Source organism: Lepisosteus oculatus, chromosome 3, assembly GCF_040954835.1.
Source record: "Lepisosteus oculatus isolate fLepOcu1 chromosome 3, fLepOcu1.hap2, whole genome shotgun sequence".
NCBI lineage: Eukaryota > Metazoa > Chordata > Actinopteri > Semionotiformes > Lepisosteidae > Lepisosteus > Lepisosteus oculatus.
This window is the reverse complement of record NC_090698.1, coordinates 59418561-59444270: the sequence shown is the minus strand read 5'-3', so window position 1 is coordinate 59444270 and position 25710 is coordinate 59418561. Positions and strand designations below refer to the sequence as shown.

Below are 25710 nucleotides of genomic sequence, written 5' to 3'. Positions count from 1 at the left end.
TGCTTGTGAACCACAGTGTGGAACTGATGTATTTTCAGCACAGACAATTAAACATTGTAGTTGAAATGTACCTACTGGCTATTCTGTATGTGGTTATGTTATTTTAATATCTTTGTCTTTAAATTATGTATGAAGGAAGTCCTCAATTAGAAGTGTCAACACTTTGTTTATTATAATTCTCAGTGTTCTTTCTAAGCAGGTAGACGGTTTCTGCATTTTTCTACAATCTTGTTCCTGCATTATACTCTGAAAAGCATGTTGTGTTTAATTTTAAGATATTTTTGGTGCTGTCTCAGAAGGAGTGTAGTACATTAATGAAACATTTTTCCTTGTGACTTTGTTTTTTAGTGGCCCTACCTGTATATCTAATGTACTGTGCCATGTGATAAAGACTGAGGTCCTGCATCTAACAAAATGTCAAGCTGACCTCTTTATTCACAAACCCTTTTAGAGACTCCTTATGAACCACAGCACCAACTAAATCCAAACTTCGTGAATTTTGTAACTATCTAAAGTTTTTTTTTCACATTTGCCCTTCATTAATTAGCTAAATTAATAGATTTCATGCTTGTAATGGGACACAGAACATTTCTCTAAAAATGTCCCATCATGCAAAGTGCTTGAGCTCAAAACTTGTTGGGTTAATTAAACATATCTGTCTATCGTGGGTGCAGGTGTAGCAACACAGTCAGTTATACTTTACATTATCATAAACCAAGGTGGCCATCTGACCACTATTTCTTTTTGGTCAGAAGTGCAGACAGCCTATTTGTCTGTATACAGTTTATGAAACTCCTACTGTTGTAAAATCTGTTAAAAAGTTTCTGCCACTTCAAAAATAGTATATATTGCTATACTGAGCTTTAACAACACTAACAACTCTTAAACACACTGGGACATTAAACTTGGCTTCACGGATAATTCCTAGTTTTCAGTTTTTACTTTACTAGTAAAGTTAAAGTGAAAAGTTGACCGCTTTTAACTTTACACATTAAGCTTTGAAACATTGAACAAGACTTACTCCTTATGTTCACATCAATAAGCACTAGAACATGACTCTTCTTTCTCACTTTTCACAATGCATCAGATCTTCGTTAACAAACAATGGTTAGTTTTTCTTATCACTAACTCTTCTGGCTGACCCAGTTTGGCAAGGGACACCACTAATTAATAAACCTTGCACGTCTGATACAGCAGCAAAGGGTTTTGTTGTTCTGAGACTGACACAGACACAGGGAGTATACAAGATTGAATTTATGTCATCTAGACTCTCTTGCCAGTGACATGAAAGTATGCTGGTAAACTGAGAACCGACACCCTGTTCCATCAGGTCCTAATGCCTCTTTTTTCCCTCATGTGGAGTTTCACTCCTAGTGCTAATTGCGTAATCGGATGAGGTATGCCTCATTCCACAAGTTGTGTCCATTAACAGGTAGCTCTCTCATATAGCCACCTCTCATTACCTCGCACAGCACCTGAGTGATTGCAGTGATAGTGTATTTGCCCAAACTTGGCCATTACAGGCTTTATAAAATGACCCGTGTAACGTTAGCATTATTCAAATATGGTGGGTGCCATTCTAGCTTCCCTTTAGTTTCTGATGTTTACCCTAAGTTAATTTATAATTAAATAAAGTGGGTATCAGGGTAGGGACCTGCTTGGAAGTGTTCAATACTAGTAGTTCAGGTGGGTAGCTGAGTCAGCATGCGTAGGCTGCAAAGGAACAAGTAATAGGTTTATTCCATGCTGAAAAGAGAAGAAAGAAAACAATGTTTTGGCTGTGGAGCCTTCTTCAGGTGTAAGCATGGAATAAACTTATTACTTGTTACTTCAATACTAATGGTCTTCTAGTTATCAATGGAATTTAGCAGAAAAGTATTACTGTTACATTTTTTTAATCTTTCAACTCTCCTGAGCTTCTCTACTTTCAAAACACTTTCAATTTTATGCTGAACTTTTCATATCTTACTCTTGCAGTAATTGTTTTGCAGGAATTTTATATTACTGATCAATTTCTTTACTTTCACTTAATTGTTGCTAAATGTATCAGTGACCGTTAGTGTAAGATGTATAAAATATTCTTTAATCAGAAGGTTCTCTCTAGAATATAGGCTCCTCAACTGTCTGTTTGAGGAGAATTGGAATATTTTCTGTACTACATTGCTTTTACCCTGAACAATATTTGATCTTAAGTGAATAAATTGAAGAAATCTAACACAATGAGTTAACCAGATCAATTTCCAAATGTGATGTGTCTTTCCTAATGTCTTACACTGGAATCTGACAGGACAGCCTTTCAACATGAAGTATAACAGTGTCAAAAGAAAATATTAATAGTTTGATTTCGTAATGTGTTCCAGGTGTCTGGATCTGAGCTGCCTAAAGTCCATGCTGTTCTGGGAAATAACAGTGCGGAAGTTGACTGTGTAGCTTCCATATTGGGCTATGCCTTTTTCCTACAGCAGGTATTCTTTTCTACTCATTTTTGATATTTTTAATGATAGAAATAACCATCTGTTTTTCCTTAAGATTTGTAAAATCAGAAGTAAACTCCTTGATAGACTTGTGTGATTACCTGTCTTTTAAGAGTAATTTTAGTACACACATTAATGATCAAATTGCCTATGTTTCTGTTTAAACTTTAAGGATATATTGGGAATTTGCTAGATTGTTGTTTGTTTGGAATTTTTCACAGCTGATGTCTGTCTAGGGCAAAGGAATGTGAACTGTTGGATTATTACTTCCTTTTGTAGAAGCATCTTGATGAGTTCATGGATCAATATGCTTCAATCACCAAAATTGGCAAGATGGGTTAAATGGGCTCCTCTTATTGGTTGTTTTCTTTCTTGTACATAATTAATGTGCTTAGGTAATGTACTTTTTCAGATAAACCTTAGACCAGCACAAGGTCTGTTGTCTGCTTTCTGCATATTTAAGTTGCTGAAGCCAAGCTGAAACTGGGCTGTGGTCCCAAAGAACAAGATTGCTTAATCATGTCTGTTTTTTACAAGATCAATGAATGGAAACAATAGTAAAAAAGTGTGAACACTGGAAAATATAGAGAACTGTTTGGCATGGGTCATTGTAGCTATTAAACATGGTTAAATTATTTTTTCCCTTTATTTTGTATTTTATTTACTACTTATTATGAGCTTTGTTCACTGTCGTAACATAGTGCCTAAATAAATAGGGACTGCCAGAGTTTATATTAATTCCAGTGTTATTTATGTTCACACTGTTATATCTGTGTTACTTGGAGATAAACTATTAAAAGACTCGACAAGAGTCAGTGTCATTCAATGTTAAAAAGCTGGGCAAACAGTGTTTCATTGAATTAAGATGAAATATTGTCTGGAATAAATCTAGATCTTAAAACAATTGTTTTATTGTTTTCTAAAAAATTACATTCTATAGCTAAAGATTCTTCTCATTGAATGCAATTAATGTTAAAATACAATATGATTAATATTATGCTGTATATGATTCAGTTTCTTACCGAAACAGAAAGATTGAAAATGAATGGATAATTCAATGTTAAATGTCTTCCTTCATTTAAAAATGACAAAAATGTTGCACATCTTTGCATTTTTATAGCATTCCTCTTAGACTTATTAATGTTTTGTAAGGATTAGAGAGTTAAACATTTTGAGACTTTATAAAGTATTTAATAACAGTCCAAGTGCACGAAAATGAAAAGTATCTAAAGTCATGATTAGAACCTTCAGCATTTTACAAGTAGAAATTAAATGCATTTTGAATTATGTGTGCTAAACAAATTGACTGTTTAAAATGTATAATTGCAGACAGAGAAAACAGGTGATCTCTGTGTGCCAGTCCTGAATAGTCAAAGATCGGAGCTCCACATCCCAGATGAGACCAGGGCATTCTTGCGGCAGAGCTCTATCTCTGAGTCCTCCCTCATTTGGAGGGATGAGATTGACCTGCGTCAACTCAATACTTCAGGAACACTGTCTTTAACTCTTCTGAGCAATAATGTGCTTACAAGGTAAAGTTCCCTCAGGATGTGAATTCAAAAGCTTGGCGATACGTGAATCATGTGTGCATAAAGGCAAACACAGCAGGGGGTAGATTGTGTTTTGAAAGCGAGAAAAGGATTTGGGCCACACCATCATTCATCAAAGCATACTGTAGATTTATACTGAGAAGAAGGGCCAGTTTTAAAGAAACTGAACACAGCAGACACTCAGTGATACTGGGAGAGGGTTTACTTACAGTCATTCCTAATTCAAGATACACAGGGATGTGAAAAGTTGTTTTTTCACAACTGTATATTTAATTTTGACATTTAGTATAAAAAGTGGATTCAATTCAGTTTTATACATTTTATACAAAGGTATTGGATTTTGGTCTTGTTTTTGTATGATTTTATATTACACTTTTGTTTTATCACTGACTCTTTTTTAATCTGACCCATAATTCTTTACAGATCTTTGTGTATTGAGATGAAATTGGTATCAACAGCAAAGGTGGTGTCTCAATGAAATCTAAAACAATTTGGACATTCTACATCAAAGTGGTTGTACATTTGTAATCAGTAGTTTACACCATGTGTGTAAATGTTTAATTCCTTTCATAAATAGTTTGTTGGCATGTATTTTATTGAAAAGTAATTGATTTTAAGTGCCATGAAGACATTTTGCCTACATTGTTAAACACAATCCATTCTAAAAAACAAGAAGATATTTGAATTCAGTTGCAAAAAGATGAAAGTAATGTATAATATTTACTGGATATATAAATCAAACATTTAAAACATTTAATTTTTTTTAAGATATCTGTTACTTTTCTTTTAATATGATAATATACTTTATATCACAAAGTAAAAAAAAGCTCTTAGCTCATATTCTTTGCTAAAGGGCTTTGAAATTATTATTTGACGAACTATAAAACACATAAAATGCTGATTTTTAAGGAAAGCAGACAATTTTATAATTTTTTTACTTTCACTGATGTGAGTTCTTGTAGTGTTCATACAGACACATTTTACTTTTTTCTGGAATCTAATTGTTATTTTAACACTTTCTTCCAGTTTTCAAAATATAGCAGAAATCATGTGGTTAAAAGAGTAAAGATGGAAACAAATTTATTTCAGTAACTCTTCCTTAACTGAATGTATCTATGCCTTTTAGTGAAGCCTAACAAGAAATCAGCATTAAAAACACATTCATTGATGCCTATAACTTTTTGCTCTGGGTTCCATAACTTAACAGAAACTGTTTTTTCATTTAAATGTCCCATCTTTTGCATAATTCATTTTTTTTCCAAGTGAAAATACATAATTTCTTTTAATAACTTTTTACTTCTAAGGAGTTAAGAAGTAAAGTTTTTGCTTAGAAAACTATAAGGCTCAGGGTGTTTTTTTGGTTACTGATTGTTCTGTTTGCTTTTACTTTTAATTGACTTCATAAACTAATAAGTGTATCTATCGATATATGTTCTCCGTGAGCATTGATTTTATTGGCTAGAACAATAAAAAACCCAAGTTATGAAAAACAGTTTGGTGTATAAAATAACAAAACATACAGAATGCATTTTAGGGGGATGGGCTGATGGTTTGGAAAGAGGGCAAGTCACTTGACCTCGTTCTGGTTCAATCCACTCAGCTGGAAAACTAGGTAAGGTATTAGCAGGATTCCAATGGAAATGAGCTAGCACATCTCAGCTGGCAGTTCCTGGATAAATAAGCTACAAGAATCACACGTAACAAATGGAAAAAAAAGAGAATTTTTTTTTTACATTTTTTTTCTTGCCAAGGGCTATAGCATTGTCTTATGTAGATAAGCAATTTACAACTTTCCCTTTGCATTTTCAGTGAAGACAGAGCTTTGGAATCGTCCATTGTCAGAGTTATCAATCCCTGTGAGAGATGGGGAGGCAGTCAGGAGTTACAGGAGCTGTCATCATCCACCTCCCTGGTAGCGAGAGAGATTCTTCAAGAGGCACCAGAGCTGCTCGTACAGCCACTGGCTCATCTCCTCAGAGGTGAGGAGCTCCTCTAATGCTAATCGCCCAAGGATTTAATGGAGTGTTACTGAAACTCCTCATGCAAAGAATGTGATCCATTTTTTGGTTAACAATCCCTTTTCAAGGCCTCAGGAGGCATTAATAGAAGAAGCGGGGAGTCAAGAGTTTGTTAAAGAGTAACAACTCATTGCATTTTAAAGTGCATTTGAAAGCAAAGTGTAAGAAAAAGGAGAAAAAAAGGCAGTTTGCCATGTCATTGGGTTCTTTGCATGAGAGTTTGAATTTCTGTAGGAGTTAGAGGAAGGGAACAACTCTGTATCGGTTGTACATTTGGGATTTTTATAGGTAAATGATCTGTAAAAGTTCTAAATTTGGTATTTCTGTGATGCAGTAGTGTCTAAAGTAAGCAATCTGTTCTTTCAATGTAGGTATTAAAGACTTGTTTGTCATTTAAAGTACATAGTGATGTGTCATTAACTTTTTCAATAGAAGCAGAATGATGTATGAGTATCCATGAATAATTTGATTTACGGCACTTCTCACTGACTGTACTTGCTGTATTGTATTGTTGTATTATTGTATCTTTTCGTTACACTGTGCCAGGGTGCTGTTGCACTGCAATTTCCCTCACGGGATTAATAAAGTATCTATCTAAAGGTACCGGCATGTCTTCCCAGTTGCGATAAAAAGACAAAGGTGCAAGATTTAAAAACATTCTAAGTTTACAGATTGCATTATTGCAGTACATTGGAGTTACCTATGATTTTATGCATCCTCTATTTGAGTAGTGGCCTGTATTTTTAATTACATATACTCTTCGTCAAAATTATAGGGGCACCTGGCAATCTTAGGAATACTCAAAAAGAAGGAGGATCTGAATAGACTGTTTCTATATACAAATATATGGAAGTACTGTATTTATCTTTTAAAAAGAAATGCAAATAATATTATACTTTACTGGCAGTGTATTACACATTTTTCTCATCACAATGTCACAGTACCTTCCCTGATAGAATTCACATACTGTATAATTAATATATTTCAGTCTATTCACTTAGTCAGTGACACTTTTCCCAAAGTACAGTTACAATAGGTGTGGTCTTCATTTCTAGTATTCTCTAAAACTCCTTTTATAATCTTTAGACTTAGATTTAGTGCATCCTCTATTTGAGTATCAATTTCCTGATTAAAGGAATTTCAGTTTAGTATGTAAAGGGTCATTGTCAAGTTGAAAAAAAAAAGCAGTCAGCCGCCTTTCACCTCCCTGAAGGTATAAGATGATGCAGAATAGAAGAATGATTGCTCCTACCACCACATTTTAAGAGTGCATACTACAAAACAATCTGGCAATATCTCTGTTGCTGTTCTTCTCACACACTGCAGTGTTCAAATATTTAATCTGACCTGAGATTCCTTCTGCTTCACAGTTTTGACTCGTATGTCATGTTGTTGATTTAGTTGATGTTGATGATGTTGGTTTTCTCACATAAACATTTTTTTTTTCAAGTTACTTGTGGGCAGTCGTATATGTGTAGTTCTGCTTATGTAGGATATCAATAAGAGACCCGTGTGAATCTTTCAAATCCAGATGATATTCAGACTAGTTGGGTAGTGTTGTGCTCTTTCTTTGCCTGTTAATGGAGTTCAGAGTGACAGTTCAGGAGGGATGACAACGACCAAGTTCAGTCAACCTAAGCTGTCAAAGATTTGTGATCATTCCTGATGTCATTTCTCCACATGAAAAAAAAAACTATAAATGCAATGAATAACCCCCCTTCTCTCCCTTGCATGTGTCTTTTGTGTCTTTCCTCCTAATTTCCGCCTGTGCCAGGGCCCCATGGTCACTCCTTACTCTTCAAAGGGGTCCCAGGCTCCTTGTCCTGTGGCCAGGAGGTTGACCTGGTTCAATCCAATAGGGTTACACCAAATTTACGGTGACTAACAAACTTCATAAACCTTTCAATATGCTTAATTCCTGAAAGGAATTCTTGTTATTCCTTGTGAACACCACTGTCTTACTTTCTAAAATACAAGAGAAGAGCAAATTGCTAAATGTACCTTTGAAAAAGTGAATTAAAAAGTTAAAAAGTTAAAAACTGGTTCTATAAAAGTAAATCTAACACATTGCTAACTAAATAGAATCAGCCGTAGCCTTTTTCCTTGATAATGCCTGGAATTTTTTAAAATGGCTTTGCAGACTGGAATTGCATTACATACATTATTTTAGTCATATAAAGGAATACAAGTTTTTCTGATTCATGCAGGATAGTCTCAGGCTGTCCATTCTAATAAATACACGTGTGCCATGAGATGGTGTCCCTGTAACTTGACATTGGAACACTGTACAGTTTTGTCTTGTGCATTCATAACAGGGCTGAAATTTCATACACGAAATCCAATGAAATTACCTAATATTATTTCTATATTACTGTAGAATTCGGGAAACAGTCTGTCATTTTGGCATTTAAAGAACTCTGACATTAGGAGCTTCCAAGTACATCAACCAGAGAGGGCCCTAGCCTGGTATCTGAGAGGTTGGGTATCTTATCTGTGAGCCACTTCACTCCCCCGATCAAAGGTGAACCTGCTGGAAGTCACAAAGGGCTCACAGTATTACAAGTGGCATGTGGTGTGATAATGTAGGTGTACAAGTTATAAGCCTCTATATTGGTTCCATAAAAGACATTTGTTCCAATGTTATATGCTGCAGTGGATACAGTGAAACAATACTGCCTTTCAGTAAATGATTACTTAAGTAGCACTGTAGTTATCATTATTCAAACCCATGGTCAAACATTCATTTGCTTGTGCATCAGTACAGGAAGGAATTAATTACAAATCCAAAGAAAAACAAAATTGGTATATCATTTTCTGTACTTTGCAACTTATGAAAAAGCTCTGTTCACAACGAAATGTAATTTCTGACAGGGCACCCACATTGTTTGTGTTTTATTTTGAAGAGCATAATGAAATAATGAAATGAAATATAAATAATCTAATCAATTTATACATAGCCACTAAATCAATCTTTCTATTTTAATGCATTCAAAGACATACATGAAGAAAGCTGTAATGTGTTGCAATTGTAAAGTCATCAACATTTTTGTTATACATGAACTTTACAACAACATTTGAAATCCCTACATGCTATCATAAAAAAGCTGTGCTTTGCCATGTCATCAGTGAGAAGTACTGTATAATGTTGTTTATTTTATATCAGGTATTTAAGTGTCTTCCATCAATTATATCTAACTGATAAACATTACCTACAGTAGTAACTAAGTCAAGGAATTATATCCCTAGAGTCTGTTAAAATTGTGATATCTAGGTGGTACATTTGCAAAATCACATAAGTTTTTGATGATATTTTCCAATGATTTCCAGTTCTCTTGTGTCTGTTTCAGTCAGGCATTCCAGCTATGTACTGCAGTCATTTCTCTTTTGAGTGGTTTCCGAGTCATACCCTTGCATTACTTTTTTATTAGAACATAGACTAGATTATGATCTGTTTATGGGATTAGCAGGAATAGTTTGTCTCAGGTTTGGATAAGCTCACTAAAATATAAAGGGTGTTTCCAGTCATCAGGGGACAAAAATAGGATGCAGGGAGTTTAAACTTGTGTGATAGCTATGGGACAAATGATGTAATGTATATGTCCTCCTGTTTTTTTCATAATGTGCTGTGGCAGCTGGCTCCTACAAAAGAACAGGAGTTAACAAGGAATGTTAATATAGAACTTTCCCTTTATGCTTAATCCCCATGATGGCTTTAGCATCTTTCCATTACATCCAGATAAATTTCCAACTCCGTCTATTGTGAAAGACTTCAATAAGATCTGAAAATTTGTTTTAATTTACGATCAAATTATTATATTATATTCTGGGGGTTTTACCAGTATAGGCTAATTTACATTTAGTATCATACAGCCAGAAGACCCAACTTAAGAGGATAGCTTGTGTTTGTGTTTGTCACAAAATTACTTAAAACAGTATCTGCCCACCAAAAAGTAGACCGTAGATATACAGTATATGACCTCCACAAACATAATTTGTGCTATATAATTTTCATTAACTACAAAAATATTTAACATTTTTGCAATGAAAGACCATTATCAATTGATCTCATTTGTAAATAACCCTTGTTTTATAACTCCATTATTGATGCTGTGCATATTTAAATCTGAGATTTTAGCACTGCAGTATACCATCACACACACATCTGTACATACACATAGCATTTATGTGTATCATTCTTTTGTATATCACCAAGTATTTTGGGGGGTTTAAAAGTTGTTCCAATAAATGAACATAGGGCAAAAATTACTTCAGAAAAAAATAGCCTTTCAGTGCAGTGAGCATTTAAAGTGAAAGCTGCAGTATGTGGAAGTGCATATGTGCATACAGTGCAGTATGTGGAAGAACAGGAGGTACAACTTCATACAAAGGGCTGTGGGAGTATCCAGTTACAAGCTATGTTTTTGAAGCTGATACCCTGGCATCCAAAAATGTGCAGATGTTATCCTTGGTTGACTTAACTTACTAGCAAGTAGGCTAAATGGGCTGAATGGGCTTCTCTTATTTGTAACCTTTCTTGTGTTCTTGTGTAGCTTTGATTGCTTATCGGTAGCCTGTTCATTTTATTTTAGAAGCTTTGCTGTTTCAATCTCTAAAGAAGTCTACCAAACATGGCAAGCTTACACCTGACCATGAAGAGCTGATCAGTGAACTGGAAAAGAAGTTAGAAGACCTGGGTATACAAGACCGTGCCATCAATTTAAAATCACCTAAGGTTGAATCCCAAGGTAAATTAAAGATGCTGTTATTGATAACTGAACATATACTGTAGTATGCAAACTTACATTGCACAAAAGATCTTTCTGTTTATTTAACATTGTGCACTCACACACAAACTGTCCATCTACTAGAACTTACAGTTATTTATTCATGTAATGAAAAAGCATGCATAAAACTAAAACTGAATTCAGTAGCTAGTCATAAGGAGAGATTAATATTGCTTTCCTGGTACTGTATATGAAATACAGTTTTTCGTATTCATGGTATTTATGTTGTCTGATCATTTAAGGTAATCTGATTTTCCATTTGTGCCTAATTGGCCATTTGCCATTTTATTTTATAGTAATGTATGTTACAGATGTTCTGCATTCTCTGTTATGATGATTTGGTTTTGCAAAGGTATGTTTTCTGGAACCTTCCATTTACCTTTGTGTTTTGTATGGAAACACAACTCCTTTCACAGCAGTTTTTTATTGGTCTTCAGTCAATACAAAATCGAAGGTGTTGTCTAGTTCCAGTTATTATTCACAAGTCCTGAATAAATAACTTTGTGGACTAATACAGTAACACTAATTAGGACTTCATCAGTAGTAACTAAGGTCCAGGGAATCCAAAGTTTTCTTTGCCTGGTTATTACATACTTGGGAAGAAAAATAATCATTTGATCAAGTAATTATATCAGTTAAGAAGTTGGTAGTTCAACTAATCATACAATAACACTCATGCTGCTTAGTTAGGCTAGGATTGACCAGTTGTGTACCTCAACATTTGTTAAGTCATTTGATTATTTTAACCCACTGACTGAATTGTTAAGCGTAACCTAGAAAGCATGGTGGATTATTGAATCTATTGTTCATTGCGGTGTAACATACTGTATCAGACAGACTCAATCACACAGGGCATTTCAGTGTGAGATGACAAGATACTTCACATCAAATTAGAGAAATTAGAGGCATTACAGTATATACTGAAGCATATAGTTATGGTATGTTTAAAAAATGACAAAAGAATCTCTGTTGTCCATCAGATTTTATCAATCAATTAATCAATCAAATTATCCTTTCATTTATTCTAGCAGAATGTTGCAGAGTTTACATAAAGCATATCCCATACTACCTGTGACAACCAAGTGTTTTGTTGCTTCAATTCATTTGACAATTTTCAAGAAATGGCTGGATGAGATTCTTGAATCAATAAGCTACCATCTATATTGTTGTTTTTCATTAAGAAAGATAAACAGCCTATACTGTATCTTGTTCAGTAGAGTAATGCTATTGTTCTGAATAAATCTTTATATTCATTACAAGTGTTTCTGAAATATTTCTGTCTGGAATTTGACACATTTCTGTAGAAGTGTAGCTTGTAGCTTCTCCTTTCTCTAGATCACACTGTCAGCTACAGATACGGCTCATGTTGTGTATGTAAGAGATACTTTTCTTCACATTATATTTTTTACAAATGAGCATTATATGTAGTTCAACACTTCTATTGAATGGCTGCACTGTTAGTGTATAGTGGTAATTAATGTCACTTAATAAAATAAAATGCATAAGAGGGATATTTTTCAAGAGACATTTCAAAACAGATCTGTTTAGATGTCTTGCTGTGCAGGTCTATAATGCAGACCCAGTTGTGTTTTCCTTCTGAATGCCTTTCTGGCTTTGCTAATGCAGCGTTCCAATATCAGACCTTAATGACAGCTTTTCATTGTTTTCAGGTAGACGATTAAACAATTAGGATGTGCCCCGGCATCATTTTAGAGCCCATTAGAGCTGTCCCTGGTTAATTAGCCTTCTACTTTGTTTCAGCAGAACAGTTAATCTCATTGTATATCTGACTATTTCAATTATTTGGTTCAGAAGCCTCAATTTTAACAATGTAAACATGAAAACAATTGATTTTACTAGGGAGAAGATCTGTTGTATTGAAACATACTTATTTTTAGTGATATCATTTGGGATGAGTACTGATACTTAGTGGATTTTCTAACCTTTGTAGAGTAATGTTTATAAAATATAACGAGACAAATAATTAAAAAAAATATGATTACATAATTTAGATTTGTTTAACAATTTCAGAATAATCTTCTGGTTACAAATTCCAAACCCAGTCCTACACTTTCCACACAAAGGAAGTTTGAATTTGCTTAAATGGTTGAAGTTTTGATTGTTTTAATTTAAATTAGTTCCTTATGTTCTGACAGTGTATTGCAAAGGGCTCATTAGACATATAGTCCTAATCCTTAGTAAATGAACCTACAGTTAAAAAAATGTGGAAATTGAAGATGTTTTTTTTTCTGAAGCAGATACTATTACTTTAACATTTTCAGACAAATTTGTATCACAGGATTTCTTGACCTACCTAACATTTACATTTTTAAATGTGTTTTAGGTACCAATATGGAGCAGGTGCTGCTAAAGGAAATAAAAGAGCTGTCAGATGGAGATATTAAAGTGGCAATTAGCACTGTTTACATGAACCTTGAGGTAAGCAATTCTTTACTGGAGACTTAAAGAGTTATAGCAGTGTCAGAGCTAAAGGGTGGGCCTCTCACTCAAGAAAGTTACCACTTATTTTCTCGTTGTCAGTGTACGACTGACATACCACCTTACTCATTGTAGTTCCAATTGTTAGTTTGCAGACTGATTTGCATAAAATCCATATTAATATCCCTTTGGTTGAGAAGTGATTTATCACAATGTTTTAAAACATCACACATGAAAAATTATACCCCCATTTTCTGAGGTGTGGACCAGCAATGACATCTCTCAACAGGGATTTGCTTGCTTCAAAGAGTAGGTAAAATTGTGCCAGTTTGGCACAATTAAAATGAAATTTTAGGGGACAGATGGGTTCTTACATCTGCATTTTAACAGTGCATATACAATAAATAAACCTTATAAAGTAAGGCAGAATCATAACAGTCAAATGCTGAACTTCCTCATAGTAGAACTGCTGACCTGCTGCATTTCTCAGTAAAATAAAACATGTTTGCAACACATACTGTAATGATGGAGGTATCGGAAAAAAAACTAGCTATGAACCTATGATAACGAAGTGGATCAGCCATTTATTTAGATAACCTTGCCTTTCTAGAAAAGTACTGCTTTGGTGTTTGAACATATTAGTGAGAGCCTTGGTGCTATTTTTCATCTTGCCAACTTCATTTTGTCATTTGTGCTCTTTCACATTTTTTATCTGGTTGATACAAGCAGTACTAATGAATTCGTAGTGTTTCATAATGATTTGCAACGTTATAATTTATATTCATCTGTATACCTTTCCACATTGCAGTTTGTTTTAGAAACTACATCAGCCAAAATTTTAGTTTCACCTAAAGAGTTTGCTTATAGTAATGTGATGATCTAAATTAGAATATTATTTTCTAACATACTGTAAAAACCGAAAAGAATTTTTACCTCAGCAGCTGCATTTTAATAACCAGGTCTACAAAGCTTAGAACACTCCTTTAAATTAATTTTATTTTTCAACATACCGTGAAAATGTTAATAATTGTAAACAACAGCTGCATTTTAATAACCAAGTTCTAAGCAAAGCTTAGAATTGACAACACTTTCAAATTCACTTTAGGATTTCAAATTTTGTGTGTCACCAACGTTTTCAGACACCTTCATTTACAAAAATTAGAACAAACCTTTTAAATTTAAAAGACAGCTTCTGTGTCTGTAATTCAGTCTGTACTGAATTTATGGAATGTTTAAGGCATAAAAATACATTTCTTAAATGCTACGCTGTGCAGATATACTGCCTTCAGTTTAAAAAGAGGTACAAATAAAATGTTTTTTTTTTCATTCAGAGAATATAAAATACCTTCCAAAGTATTATGACAATTCTGGTTAAAGATATCAAGTTATTAATTTTAAGCAAATTCTTTATGTATGTAGGTAATTATTGAAGTGTGAATACTGAATCTAAATGCTTTTAAAGGATGTGCTACTTTTACAATTAAAAAAATAAGATGAAATTATAATAATATAATGATACCCTAAAACAAGCATATATGTAAAACAAATACATTACACTTCAATTAAGTATATTTTGATACTCAGCAGCTGTTTAAATTTTAATTTCAGCAGAGGCAGGACCCCCAACAATTGACATTTGATTTACTCCTCAACACATTCTATGACATTTTTCTTCCTCTGTTTTTTGTCTTACCCACAGCCTCTCTTTTCTTTGATTTTGCCCTGATTTACAGGTCTGTGGTTTATAAGCCACCCCTTTGCTATGTCATCCCCACTGAAACACCTAAAATGTCTGGCTGCAGAATCTACTTTATCTTATTATTTTACCAGAATTTTGGTTTATAGTTCCTTATTTACGTTACTTTTGAAGTTTTCTAATATTTTACTATTTCTGGATTTGGGTATCTTAGTGCCACCTAGTGGTGAAATCTGACAGATGTCGTATGAAATGTTTACCATTAGAAGGCAGAAACGTAAAGAAATAATTGCTTATAATGACATATAATGACACACGTGAATTCTAAAAAAGTCTTCTGAAGACATTATTACTAAGTTACAAATAAAATGACACTTTGGACACACCCCATACATTGGACATATTGTAGGTGCTGAAACACTGCTGTGAAGTTATTGATTTGTCTTGCACTTTTAGACTCAAGTTTGAAAAGCTATCATTTATGAATAGTTAATGGTTTGTAAATCTAATGTATGTATTCATATCTGAAGACTGATTAGGCCTGCGACTGCCAGTAAGTTAACCACAACTTTTAGAATCATGCAGTGAGATGAGTCTAAACCCTAATTGCAGATGGATGGGTTTGAAGCAGAATTGTGATGTTACTTTCCAAAATTAAGATTCTCGAAGACTAGACATAGAAGAGTTAGCACTTTACTAGTGGGTCTGTGAGGAAGTCAAAAGGAATATTGTAAATAAATTCATTTTTTGTGGTCCTGTGGTTGCATTTTTATACAAAATACTTTGCAACTTATAATGTTTTTTTACAAAGATATTTTTCCTGGTGCCTGTTGTGAGATATTAGGGTATGTGTAAAATAAATGATGTATGTAGCTGTAGGGATGCGACTTCCCTAGACTACCTTATGTCCAAGGAACATTAAACATGGGGTTCTCGTTTAGTGAATAAATAACCATTCATTTCAATGGCTGCATAGTCTGGACTTTTGTGCATATTTTACAAAGCTAAGGAGAGAGGCCATTAGAGATTTAATATAAAATAAATCGCCAAGGGGTCTTCTTGTAGTCCCAGTCTTACTGCCACATGGTGTGTTACTAATGTGCTTAAATGGGCCTAAATGAATTTGTTATATGCATGTCATTTGCAGTATGTATATATTTATATATTATTTTTTAATTGTGTTTGAAAATAACAAGTAATAAATGCATCGTTTCAGTTTGCTGGAAATACATTTCAAACTAAATAAATTAGTTTCAATTAACTTATAATGGGGCAGCCTGGAAGAAAGTGAGATTTCAGTGATGATTTGTGAAGTTATTATTTTATAAGCACAAGCAAGAGCTGAAGAGTGTGCTAAACTCCTCCAGATATTAGTGTTTTTCATTTTGCACATATTATTAATCACACAGTTCCTCCTATGCACTTACTGAATTATATTAATATAAATGAAATAAAATGTGGAAATTAATTTGTAAGTGTATACTTAAAAGCATGTTAAAAGTAGTTTCATGAAAAGTTAGTTTTTTAATATGTGTTTACAGTCACAGCAGGTGGTAGTTGTATCTTCAAACAAATAAATCACAATAATCTCACAGCAGTACAATATATAATAAAAAGACAAACATGAAAGGTAAATACTGAATACTCTTTCACTTATTATTATATGTAATTAAGATTGATAAAAATGCATATAAATACCGCAATGTCCGCAAAATCTGTAAACCTTGTATTATCCTTAATCACTAACTTCATCTTTACATTGAAGTGTTTACAGTTTGTACTAGTGCTTATTATGTTCAATAATTCACTGAAGGACCACTACTTTTACTTTTCACATTATCTTACTTAAACTCCTCCAAAAAAGACTGTTCTCAACAATGACATATGCCATTAAACAGAATCTGAATATACTTCTTACAGTGAGGATTTTGAATAAAGGAAGTTGAGGTATTTGTGATTTTTACACAGATTTGGCACACTATATATTCAATGTGTATGTATCTCTGTTGGAGCTGTGGCAGCTCAGATGGCAAGGGCCTCTAGCTTCTGACCACAAGGTCCTGGGTTCAATCCTAGGTAGGGGCAAGTGATGTAGCTCTAAATCCTTCCAGACGGCTCCCAGGTCCACTCAGCCTGTTTTCCAAATGAGTTCTGGGGGTTAATCCTTCTGGGGGCAATAGGCTGGCTGGAATGTGATGCTGACCACATCACCTCTACCTCCAGTGTTGGATGGTCAAGAAAAATGGTGGCCCTTGACTCCCATTCCCCATGGGCCTTTATGGCCTGAAAATGGACCTACAGTACTGTATGTGTTTGTGTTGCACCAGGTAATCTAAGTTTTATTTAGATGCACATTTTTACTTGATAGATTCCTTTTTCTGTCCATCTACAAATGGTAGACAAAATCAGTACTTTTCTAAGTTTTTAATTTGATCTGATTTGTGATTAGCTTTTGGTACAAATTTCTTGACATACTTATCTTTGGAGCATTTCTGTCCTAACTTGCTGCAACTCAGTGCACTATCACTGAATACATCACAGGGTGTTGTGTCGTTAATAAAGTTGGGATGGGCTGGTGTGCGTGTACCGTTAGCTAAAGTATGAGGCTTTGCAAATTGACTTGTTGAAATCAACTTAAAAAAACAAACAGCTATTTTCACTTATCTTTCAAGTCATTTAATCAGTTATTCACCATATGGAGGACTCAGCATTACTCTCCCTCTCTGCATGCTTAATTAAGTGCATAGATGCTTTAAGTGAAAACATTTAAATTCTGTTTGGTTAATTAAACTATGTTTCAAACATCACATCCTTTTATGTGGCAGATTTTTTCCCTCTGACAATCACCATGGTGTCAGAAGTTGTTGCAGAACATTTGGTAGATTATATTTTTTAGAGATTCTCTTACAATGGTTTATCATCAAGGATAGTGAAGTCTGTTCTCCTTGTAAATGAGAAATTATTATCTTCCCTGATAGGTCTTCCAAAAGTGAAGTCAGTGTTACTGTGAGTAAAATGTCTGCTTTTGCAACTTAAATAAAAAATGAAGTATTCAATATATTTTATCTTCTTCCGATGTAATTTTTTAAATAAAAAAAACATGACTATAATATTCTGTTGTGTACTAAGTGTCTGTTGTATTGCATGTTGTCAGTCAGATGGGAATTAAGGAAATGTTAAATGCAAGAAAATAGTGAGAATCCATTAAAGGTCATTGCGTTTCAAAGCACTTTGTCTTCTAACTCTAAACAGCTCATCCTCCAGCGTCATGGGATTCCAAATAGTCCCATCGTCCTGAATCTGATTAAACATTTACCTTTAGTTTTACACTTGTTTATGTACATTTATTAATTTGGATTTTATCCAAAGTCACTTAAATCTCATCCGATCAAGCCAGAAAGACAACATGTAACAGTAGCAACAAAGAACATTACAATCCCAAAAAACCCAGTAGGGGCAGTATTAATCACGTGCTAAGTTGTTTCACACTGCAATGGAATTTCAGTACTGCTTGACAGATAGGAAGAAATACCTCAAGAACATAGACAGTAAATGAGGGCAGGTTGCTGGGACAGCGATTTCTTGAAGTGGTGAGCGAGTCTGTAGTTCTGACTGTATGAGCTACAGTAGCTCCTTCCACCACTGGAGGACTAGGGCAGAGAACAGCCAGGAGAAGGACTTGTGGCCCCACAGCACTTTTTGGCCTTTACCAATCATGGCCTCATAATAATCTCCATCTATGAATTGGCTTCATTCTCCTCCCCACTGAGAGCTGACATGTGGTGAGCGAATAGGCACACCATTGCTGCTGTTGCATCATCCAGGTGGGGGCTGCACATTGGTGGTGGTGGAGGGGAGTGCCCATTACCTATAAAGCGCTTTGAGTGGAGTGTCCAGAAAAAGTGTAAGGAATTACTATTATTAGTCTTTTTAAATAAGAAGACACAACAGGTTGGGTCTATATCTGGGAAATTAATCTGCAGATCTGCAGAGAATAAAGATTCAAAATGATAAAACTTTTTTTTCATAGTTCTGTATGGAGAAGTTTATACAGCACTGGCTGGTAATTTCTGATGTTCTAGAAAAAGGCAAGCCTTGGGTTTGCTGAAAAGGCTTGTTGAAAAGTTAGTTGCATAAAAAAACCTGCAACTAACTTTTCAACAACACTGAAATAAAAACACTGGCCTTTTAATCTGTTTTATGTGTATTTAATTAACATGAAAGGTGAGTCCAGTAATTTGAAACATGCTAAAAATCTTTTAAAACTTGTTAGCACAATTGCTATGCATTAACATGCAAATTAAATAGTTTCAGGAAATGCAAGTGTTTGATCACCCCTTTCGTTTTGTTTTACTAAGATGCAACTGTGAGTAAATTACTCTACATGATTCAGAGCTGCTTAAATTTTAATTAATAATAGAAAAATAGTTATAGTCAGATAACATTTTTAATTGAACAGGTTTTCAAACTTCCTGTCTGACTGATAATGCAATTAGCTGGTGTACAGTATATCTTTACTTAAAAATAGTGTTGAATATAGATTGAAAACCCACTGTACTGACTCTACTTTAGTTTTTACTTGTAGTTTTTACCATTATTTACATTCAACTTGGAACTAGAACATGATGCACATGTAAAACACCTATGCTTCCTTGCTTTTGTATATAAAAGTAAAACCAGACAATAAGTATTGGCACAAAAAAGTCCTATCGCATATGGGTAGTAACATAAAGTTTGCAATGTTTTATTTTACAAAATTCACAATTTAAAAGAACAAATGGTCTGGATGAAGGCTACAGTTTAGGCTGGTGAAAAAGTGGCTTTCATCACATCCATGCATCCATTTTTATTACCTGCTTCATCTTCAGGGGTCACAGTGAGCAGGAGACAAGTCCAGCAGGCACAGGGCACAAGGCAGGACTGCATACCCCTGTAATATTGCATATAGTCTGTTAATTTCACCAATAATTTCAGGAACAAAAATGCCAATGGTTATTGTAACACAAAACATAAATAGTATAGTTTCCCACCACCTGTATTACTGTATAACAGGGTAGCATAGTGTAAAAGAGAATTATATCATGAAAGCTACGTGGTGTTTGACCTAAAAAGTTTTAGAGAAAAATGTTTGTTTCACAGTGATACCCAGTTCTGCTCTATACTTAGTTGATTGAGGCACATAACGTGATTCATTTTGGTAAAATTTATATCACACTTCAAAACAAAGCTTTAACCTTTAAGTGAAGAATATGTTCTAAATTTAACATGGAGTCATTGGCAGACATTCTTTGGAAATTTGTTCAGTTTTAATAATCTAATAGGTTTTTTCCGTCAGAAGTAAAACAAAGCCAACAGAGTGTAAAAGGAAATTGAATTATGTAGGCTGTTATATAGTATTTTTTCTGAAAAAGTCTTGAGTTAACAAATTTAACTGGAATACCCAAGCAAACAAACAAATGTAAAATATATATATATATAAACCACAAAGACCAAGACCAGATACAGTACATCCACTGTACTTTGACATATTAAAAACTTTAACCACTGACATTCCCTTCAGGAATATAAATTGAAGATGCTGTTTAAGGGAATTCAGTTTATAATCAGAAAACATGTGGAACAGACAAACTAGAGAGTTGTATGCATTCAGGATATATGTTTCAGTGCTAGACAACAAGTAAACGTAGAGCACAGTCCTTTTGCAAAGTGCTGAATAGATTGATCAATTTGGTCAATTTTCAGAAGTAGACTTCTGCTACTGAAACAATTCCCATTTATATTTAGAAAGGCAGGGAACTTTCGAGAAAAAATTAAATTTTTCAGGAACCAGCATCCCTCTAGTTGCAAATGCAGAACTCAAGTATTAGGCGCACAATTCATGAATACAAGGTACGTTAACAATATCTGTCAAACAGCATGTATCTCATGGTAGGAGTTAGATTTATGCATATTATGGTTGCTGATTTCCAGCTGCTTATGTGAAGCCAAACTTTTGTGTTAGCACAACACATTACTTTTGCATTTAGTATAATGGAATATGCTGGTAATAAATCAATGATGCCACAGAGTGCAGTCATTAAACATGCATGTCCATAATAGTGAATAGCCAGGTTTCTACTGCTTCCTGCATTTTTTCAGATGTCACTTTTTTAAGAGCCCACACTATTTATTTATGGAAGTTATTGTTAGTTCACTTGGATTTTTCCATTTGAAACTACTAATAAACAGTTAATTTGAAGGGCTACAAGGTCCACAAGCACAACTCTTTATGAATTCAAGAATTAATTGTGGCAAACTGACTATGAGGGAAATTAAGAAGGCAAAACATAACAGAAATCAACTGGCATTCATTAAATAAATGCCTTCAAATGATACCCAACTGTGCTCTGCAAACTTTCTTAATCATTTTTTTCACGGTACTAACACAACCAATCCTAACACTTCCGTTATGGCCCCAGTTTTTGTACAAAATGCTACGTTTAATGGGACCAGCTTTATTTGAATGTTGGCGATTAAATAATGCTAAAGGAAAAATGTATAATAAATATAAAATTCCATCATCTTTATTGGCATTTATCTTAAAAGTAGAGTGGTTCTCTTAGTCTTAAATACAACAATATCAAAAACATATTTATTATATTTGAATATTTCATTAAAATACATTTTTTAATTGTCCTTTATATTTATATAGTATTGTATTGTGTTATTCCAAATAATTATGAATTAGAGATTTGGGAAAAGTAATGGAAATATTGAACTTTTTCAAATTCAGTTCAGCATGTATTTATGAATATTGGGCAACATAATCAGTTCTGATGATGCAACGCTACCAGATAAATATTTTTTTTTACAAAACAACAATAATAACACATGTAAATGAAATATTGTCTTGCCATGCACCCAGGGCTTCCTGGGATAGGTTGTGAGCCACGGCGATTTTGAATTGGATAAGTGGCTATTGAAAGTGATGTGATGACGATGTAAATGAAACTATCAATAGTGACACGTCTGAGTTGGATTAATATCAATAATGCTGTTACTCTAAATGCTTGAAAGAAAGAAGTTGCTTAAGATATTTAACTACATTTTGAAACACTGACTGATATACAGGGCAAACACTGCGAAATGAAAGGGCTGAAGGTGGCAGTAACCATGGTTCAGCAATTAGCAATGTAAACGAAGCATTCATTATTCTACATGCTGGGAAGTTGATGAACTGTACAATAAATCTGAGCCTACAGTCACCACTGAGATGAGTCATTTTAGGCATTATAATATTTATGAGTACCATACACAATCTTCCTGATTCTGATATATGTGTAAGAAGCATTTATTGATTCTACAAGGACTGTTGCATTGCCAGAGAGTCTTTATAGTAACAAACACAAAACAAATGGCTGTATGTCATATTTAGGCCTCATCAGTACACTGGAGTCATTATTCATGAAAGCAACTGGGGTATACTTCATATCAAAATCTCCCAGTAAAGCAAGACATTGCTATTTATCAAATGAGAGAGAATTAAATACCTGGATTCAATGGTGAAGACATCTCTCCTTTTATCATGTTTAAAATCTTGTACATGTGTTCAATATTTGTCATGAATGATTTAATCAGCTTATTCTTCAAATAGTTTCTTAATGTTTCAGATCTTGAAACATTGGTCTGATTGTGAAAAGTCATATAAAGGAACTGTTCATTCAGCCTTTCATGTTTATAAAATACAGTAGGTAAATTGACAGATTATTGAAACAGAATCCCTTCAGCAAGAACAGTAAAGACCATAATTGTATAATTTTGAACATTTGTAATTTGTAAGTGTGAGGAGCTGTGCTGAACGTATGAAAAGAGTATACACACTGTACAGTACTAAGAGTTGGGGAAAAAACTGCTAGGAAAAATGGGATTGTGTGAGCAACAGCATCCTGAGTCAACTTGAAAACTTGAAAACTTAAATGCCAAGGAAGACATAATTATCTCAGCTATAATTATTGTGTGTTTCTTAAACTCATGATACATGTAATAACTCCAAGTGTGTAATTTTAAAATTACAATAACTCTGAAGTTGTCTCCTAAAAATTGTAGTGCGTATCTTTATATTATGCTTGAAGAATGGTCGGATTTAATAGTGGGAGAAATAAATGAATCAATCATGATTCAGTAGTCATCAGTAAGAGTTATGCATGCTTTCCAGCTCTCATGTTTGTAATTTGTATTGAAGTATCTTTACATGGCTGAACTAGATAGGGCTAATAAAAACTAAAATCCATTAAAAAGTAAATTTTACTGTGCATAAAAAGCAGCTTAAAAGTTTAACATTTAGTTTTATCATTAGTATTATTTTTTGTTTTAATGATTGCCACTTACCTGCTTCAAATTTTGTCTTATTTAAAAGTAATTTTCTGGTAATGTAAAACGATAGCGTTTAAAAATAAATGAAACTTAAAGAATATTTTTGGTATGCAAACATCATTTAAAGCATAATAATCTTTTCTCACAGCTTTATAACTGTATTAGCTGTTTAAGCTTTTAAAATCTGTTTTTAACCATTTACTGTATGTCCTTTCACAACTTAATTGTGGATTTTGCAAATGCATACAGACATTAATGACCATGAAATGTTTCCATCATTAAAATAACTCCCTTCATTTATTCTATATAAATCAGATCACTTTTACTGCCCCCTTTCTCTACTTCTACTAATGTTGCATTTTCCCCCAAAATGAGTGTAATTTTTTTTTCCTATCACATGAAAAATATTTAATCAACTCTAAAATAATATTCAACCTTTCTCTCTTTTTCATAGATACTGGGCTTCAAAATTATGATGCCAATTTCGATGTCATCTACATACAGTATCGTAGAGAAAACCAAATAAACTAAACTTAAACTACTGGCTTGTGCAAAATTTTAATTCCCATTTGAAAAAAAGGAAATGTAACATTTGATAGGATTTATTGGCATTTTGTCCCTATAACTGCCGTGATTTGGGGAAATGCCAGCAGCTGACAAAATGAGCGATTAGCTGCTTTTGTAACAGGCCTAAGATAAATGTACAAAAAGGATTTTTTCCTGGCCTTGAAGAAAGAATATGTGATGGCTGTGTATCTGCAATTGATGAAAGTTAGCTAGAAAAATCTCACTAAAAATCCCCAGGTGCCTGCAACATTATTTCCCTTATTGTTTTGAGTGCCAAGATATCACAGCACTCATCTAACACAGACCTTAGACGTGTTCAGATGTTTTTGGAATGATCGTTGAAAGAATTCCATAAGAAATACCAGGCCTCTGCTGCTTGTTCTAATCTATTTTAATGCAAAAGTGCTTCTTTATGGCAGAGCCCAGGTAATCTTGCTATCTCAGTTGACAAACACAGGATGTCTAGTCATCTTTAATGGATGCCTGACCATGCTTTAAAGGAGCTGTCCACTTTTCTACTATTGAATATTTGTATGTTGCATTACTCGCCTTCACTGATGTAATTTAGAGATGTCTTTGTTTTTTACTTGACCAGGAACTTGATGGATTTAGCATGACCTCAGTTATCAGGGGTCTTTGACTATCCTTCATGGTCAAGGATGACTGTCTTTCAGGAGATTTCAGTATGTGATTTCAATGTTGTCATGGAAGGCGTCAGGTCTTGTGCAGTCTGGTCATGGTGAGCTCTCTTCAGTGCTTGATTTGCTTCCTTGGTCTGACACCATTAGGCCTTGAAATACTGGGCTCCTTCCAAGATAGTTTTCTCAAATCTGATTCTGACAAGGATTATAATCTTCCTGGATATTATATTGAAATGTTTCTTTTGTTCTGCTTTGGTGCAATTGCATTGGCTAAGCTGATAGAAAAGTACCTTCTTTGAAGGTCTTGAGTTAGACATCTGTACCAGATGAGCAATCCGACAGAGCTGATAGTAGGTGATCATTGGTTTGAATCTTGTGGGAGACAACATCGATCTTCCACAGACACCATTTGTGATATGACTCCAGTCTTTTTAAATGTCCCCTGCATGTTGTTGAAGAGACACAATGTTTTGTCGGTGGAGCCTTCCTCACAGATTACAAAAAGTAAAGGTAAATTTTCAAATGCAAAATTAAGAATTTCACATAACACATTGCTGTTTTTGAAAATCATAGATGTTTGCATGCCCTGTGTTCTACACAGTATTTGCAAGTATTTTTATCAGGCTATAAATCTTGTCTTTTTATTCAAGCATTCCTTTAGAGAATTATGTCTGCTTAGTACACAGAGTAAAAAAAAAAACTAAAAATGGAAGTGTGAAAACACGCACACGGAATCCATCTTTATAAATAAGCCGACCTTCATCAATGAAGTATTTACATGAGTCTGAAGAGTTAATGATATTTGTCATTTAATTTGAGCCTCCCGGTTTGTTTATGCTAGGGCAGTTTTATCCATACTCCACACAAATAATTATCTGTGATAATTACCAGCCTGAAGATAAATTTCTAAATGTTTTTCTGATGATAGTGCCTTGGTTAGCAGGTGTTAGAAGTGCCTCCTAGGGACAAAGATTGAAGAGGGGCTTGTTCCCACAAGTCCTTAAGGCTAGGGTGTTTGGCATTGTACTCTACCATGCGAAAAAGGAGCCTTGTGTGGTGCCCTGCTAATGAAATTTAATATGCAAAGGTCATGTATCTTTATGAGAAAGCTAAGGAGATGTTGAGTGATAAATGTTCTTTATGCACATTCGGCCAAGGGTGACGAGGTATAAAATTCGTACTTAAACAT

General features: G+C 34.1%; 1 protein-coding gene across 11 annotated transcripts in view; it reads left to right on the top strand.

Annotated features, from left to right (window-relative positions):
* The window catches only part of LOC102691387 (prune homolog 2 with BCH domain), an 86033-nt gene that overhangs the window by 10604 nt on the left and 49719 nt on the right, over positions 1 to 25710 (top strand). For all 11 annotated transcript variants that reach the window (XM_015367658.2, XM_015367620.2, XM_015367664.2 and 8 more), the window contains exons 2-6: positions 2361 to 2465; positions 3804 to 4006; positions 5834 to 6003; positions 10632 to 10787; positions 13171 to 13265. In XM_015367658.2, coding sequence (XP_015223144.2) covers positions 2361 to 2465; positions 3804 to 4006; positions 5834 to 6003; positions 10632 to 10787; positions 13171 to 13265 — 729 coding nt within the window. The remainder of the gene's footprint in view (positions 1 to 2360; positions 2466 to 3803; positions 4007 to 5833; positions 6004 to 10631; positions 10788 to 13170; positions 13266 to 25710) is intronic.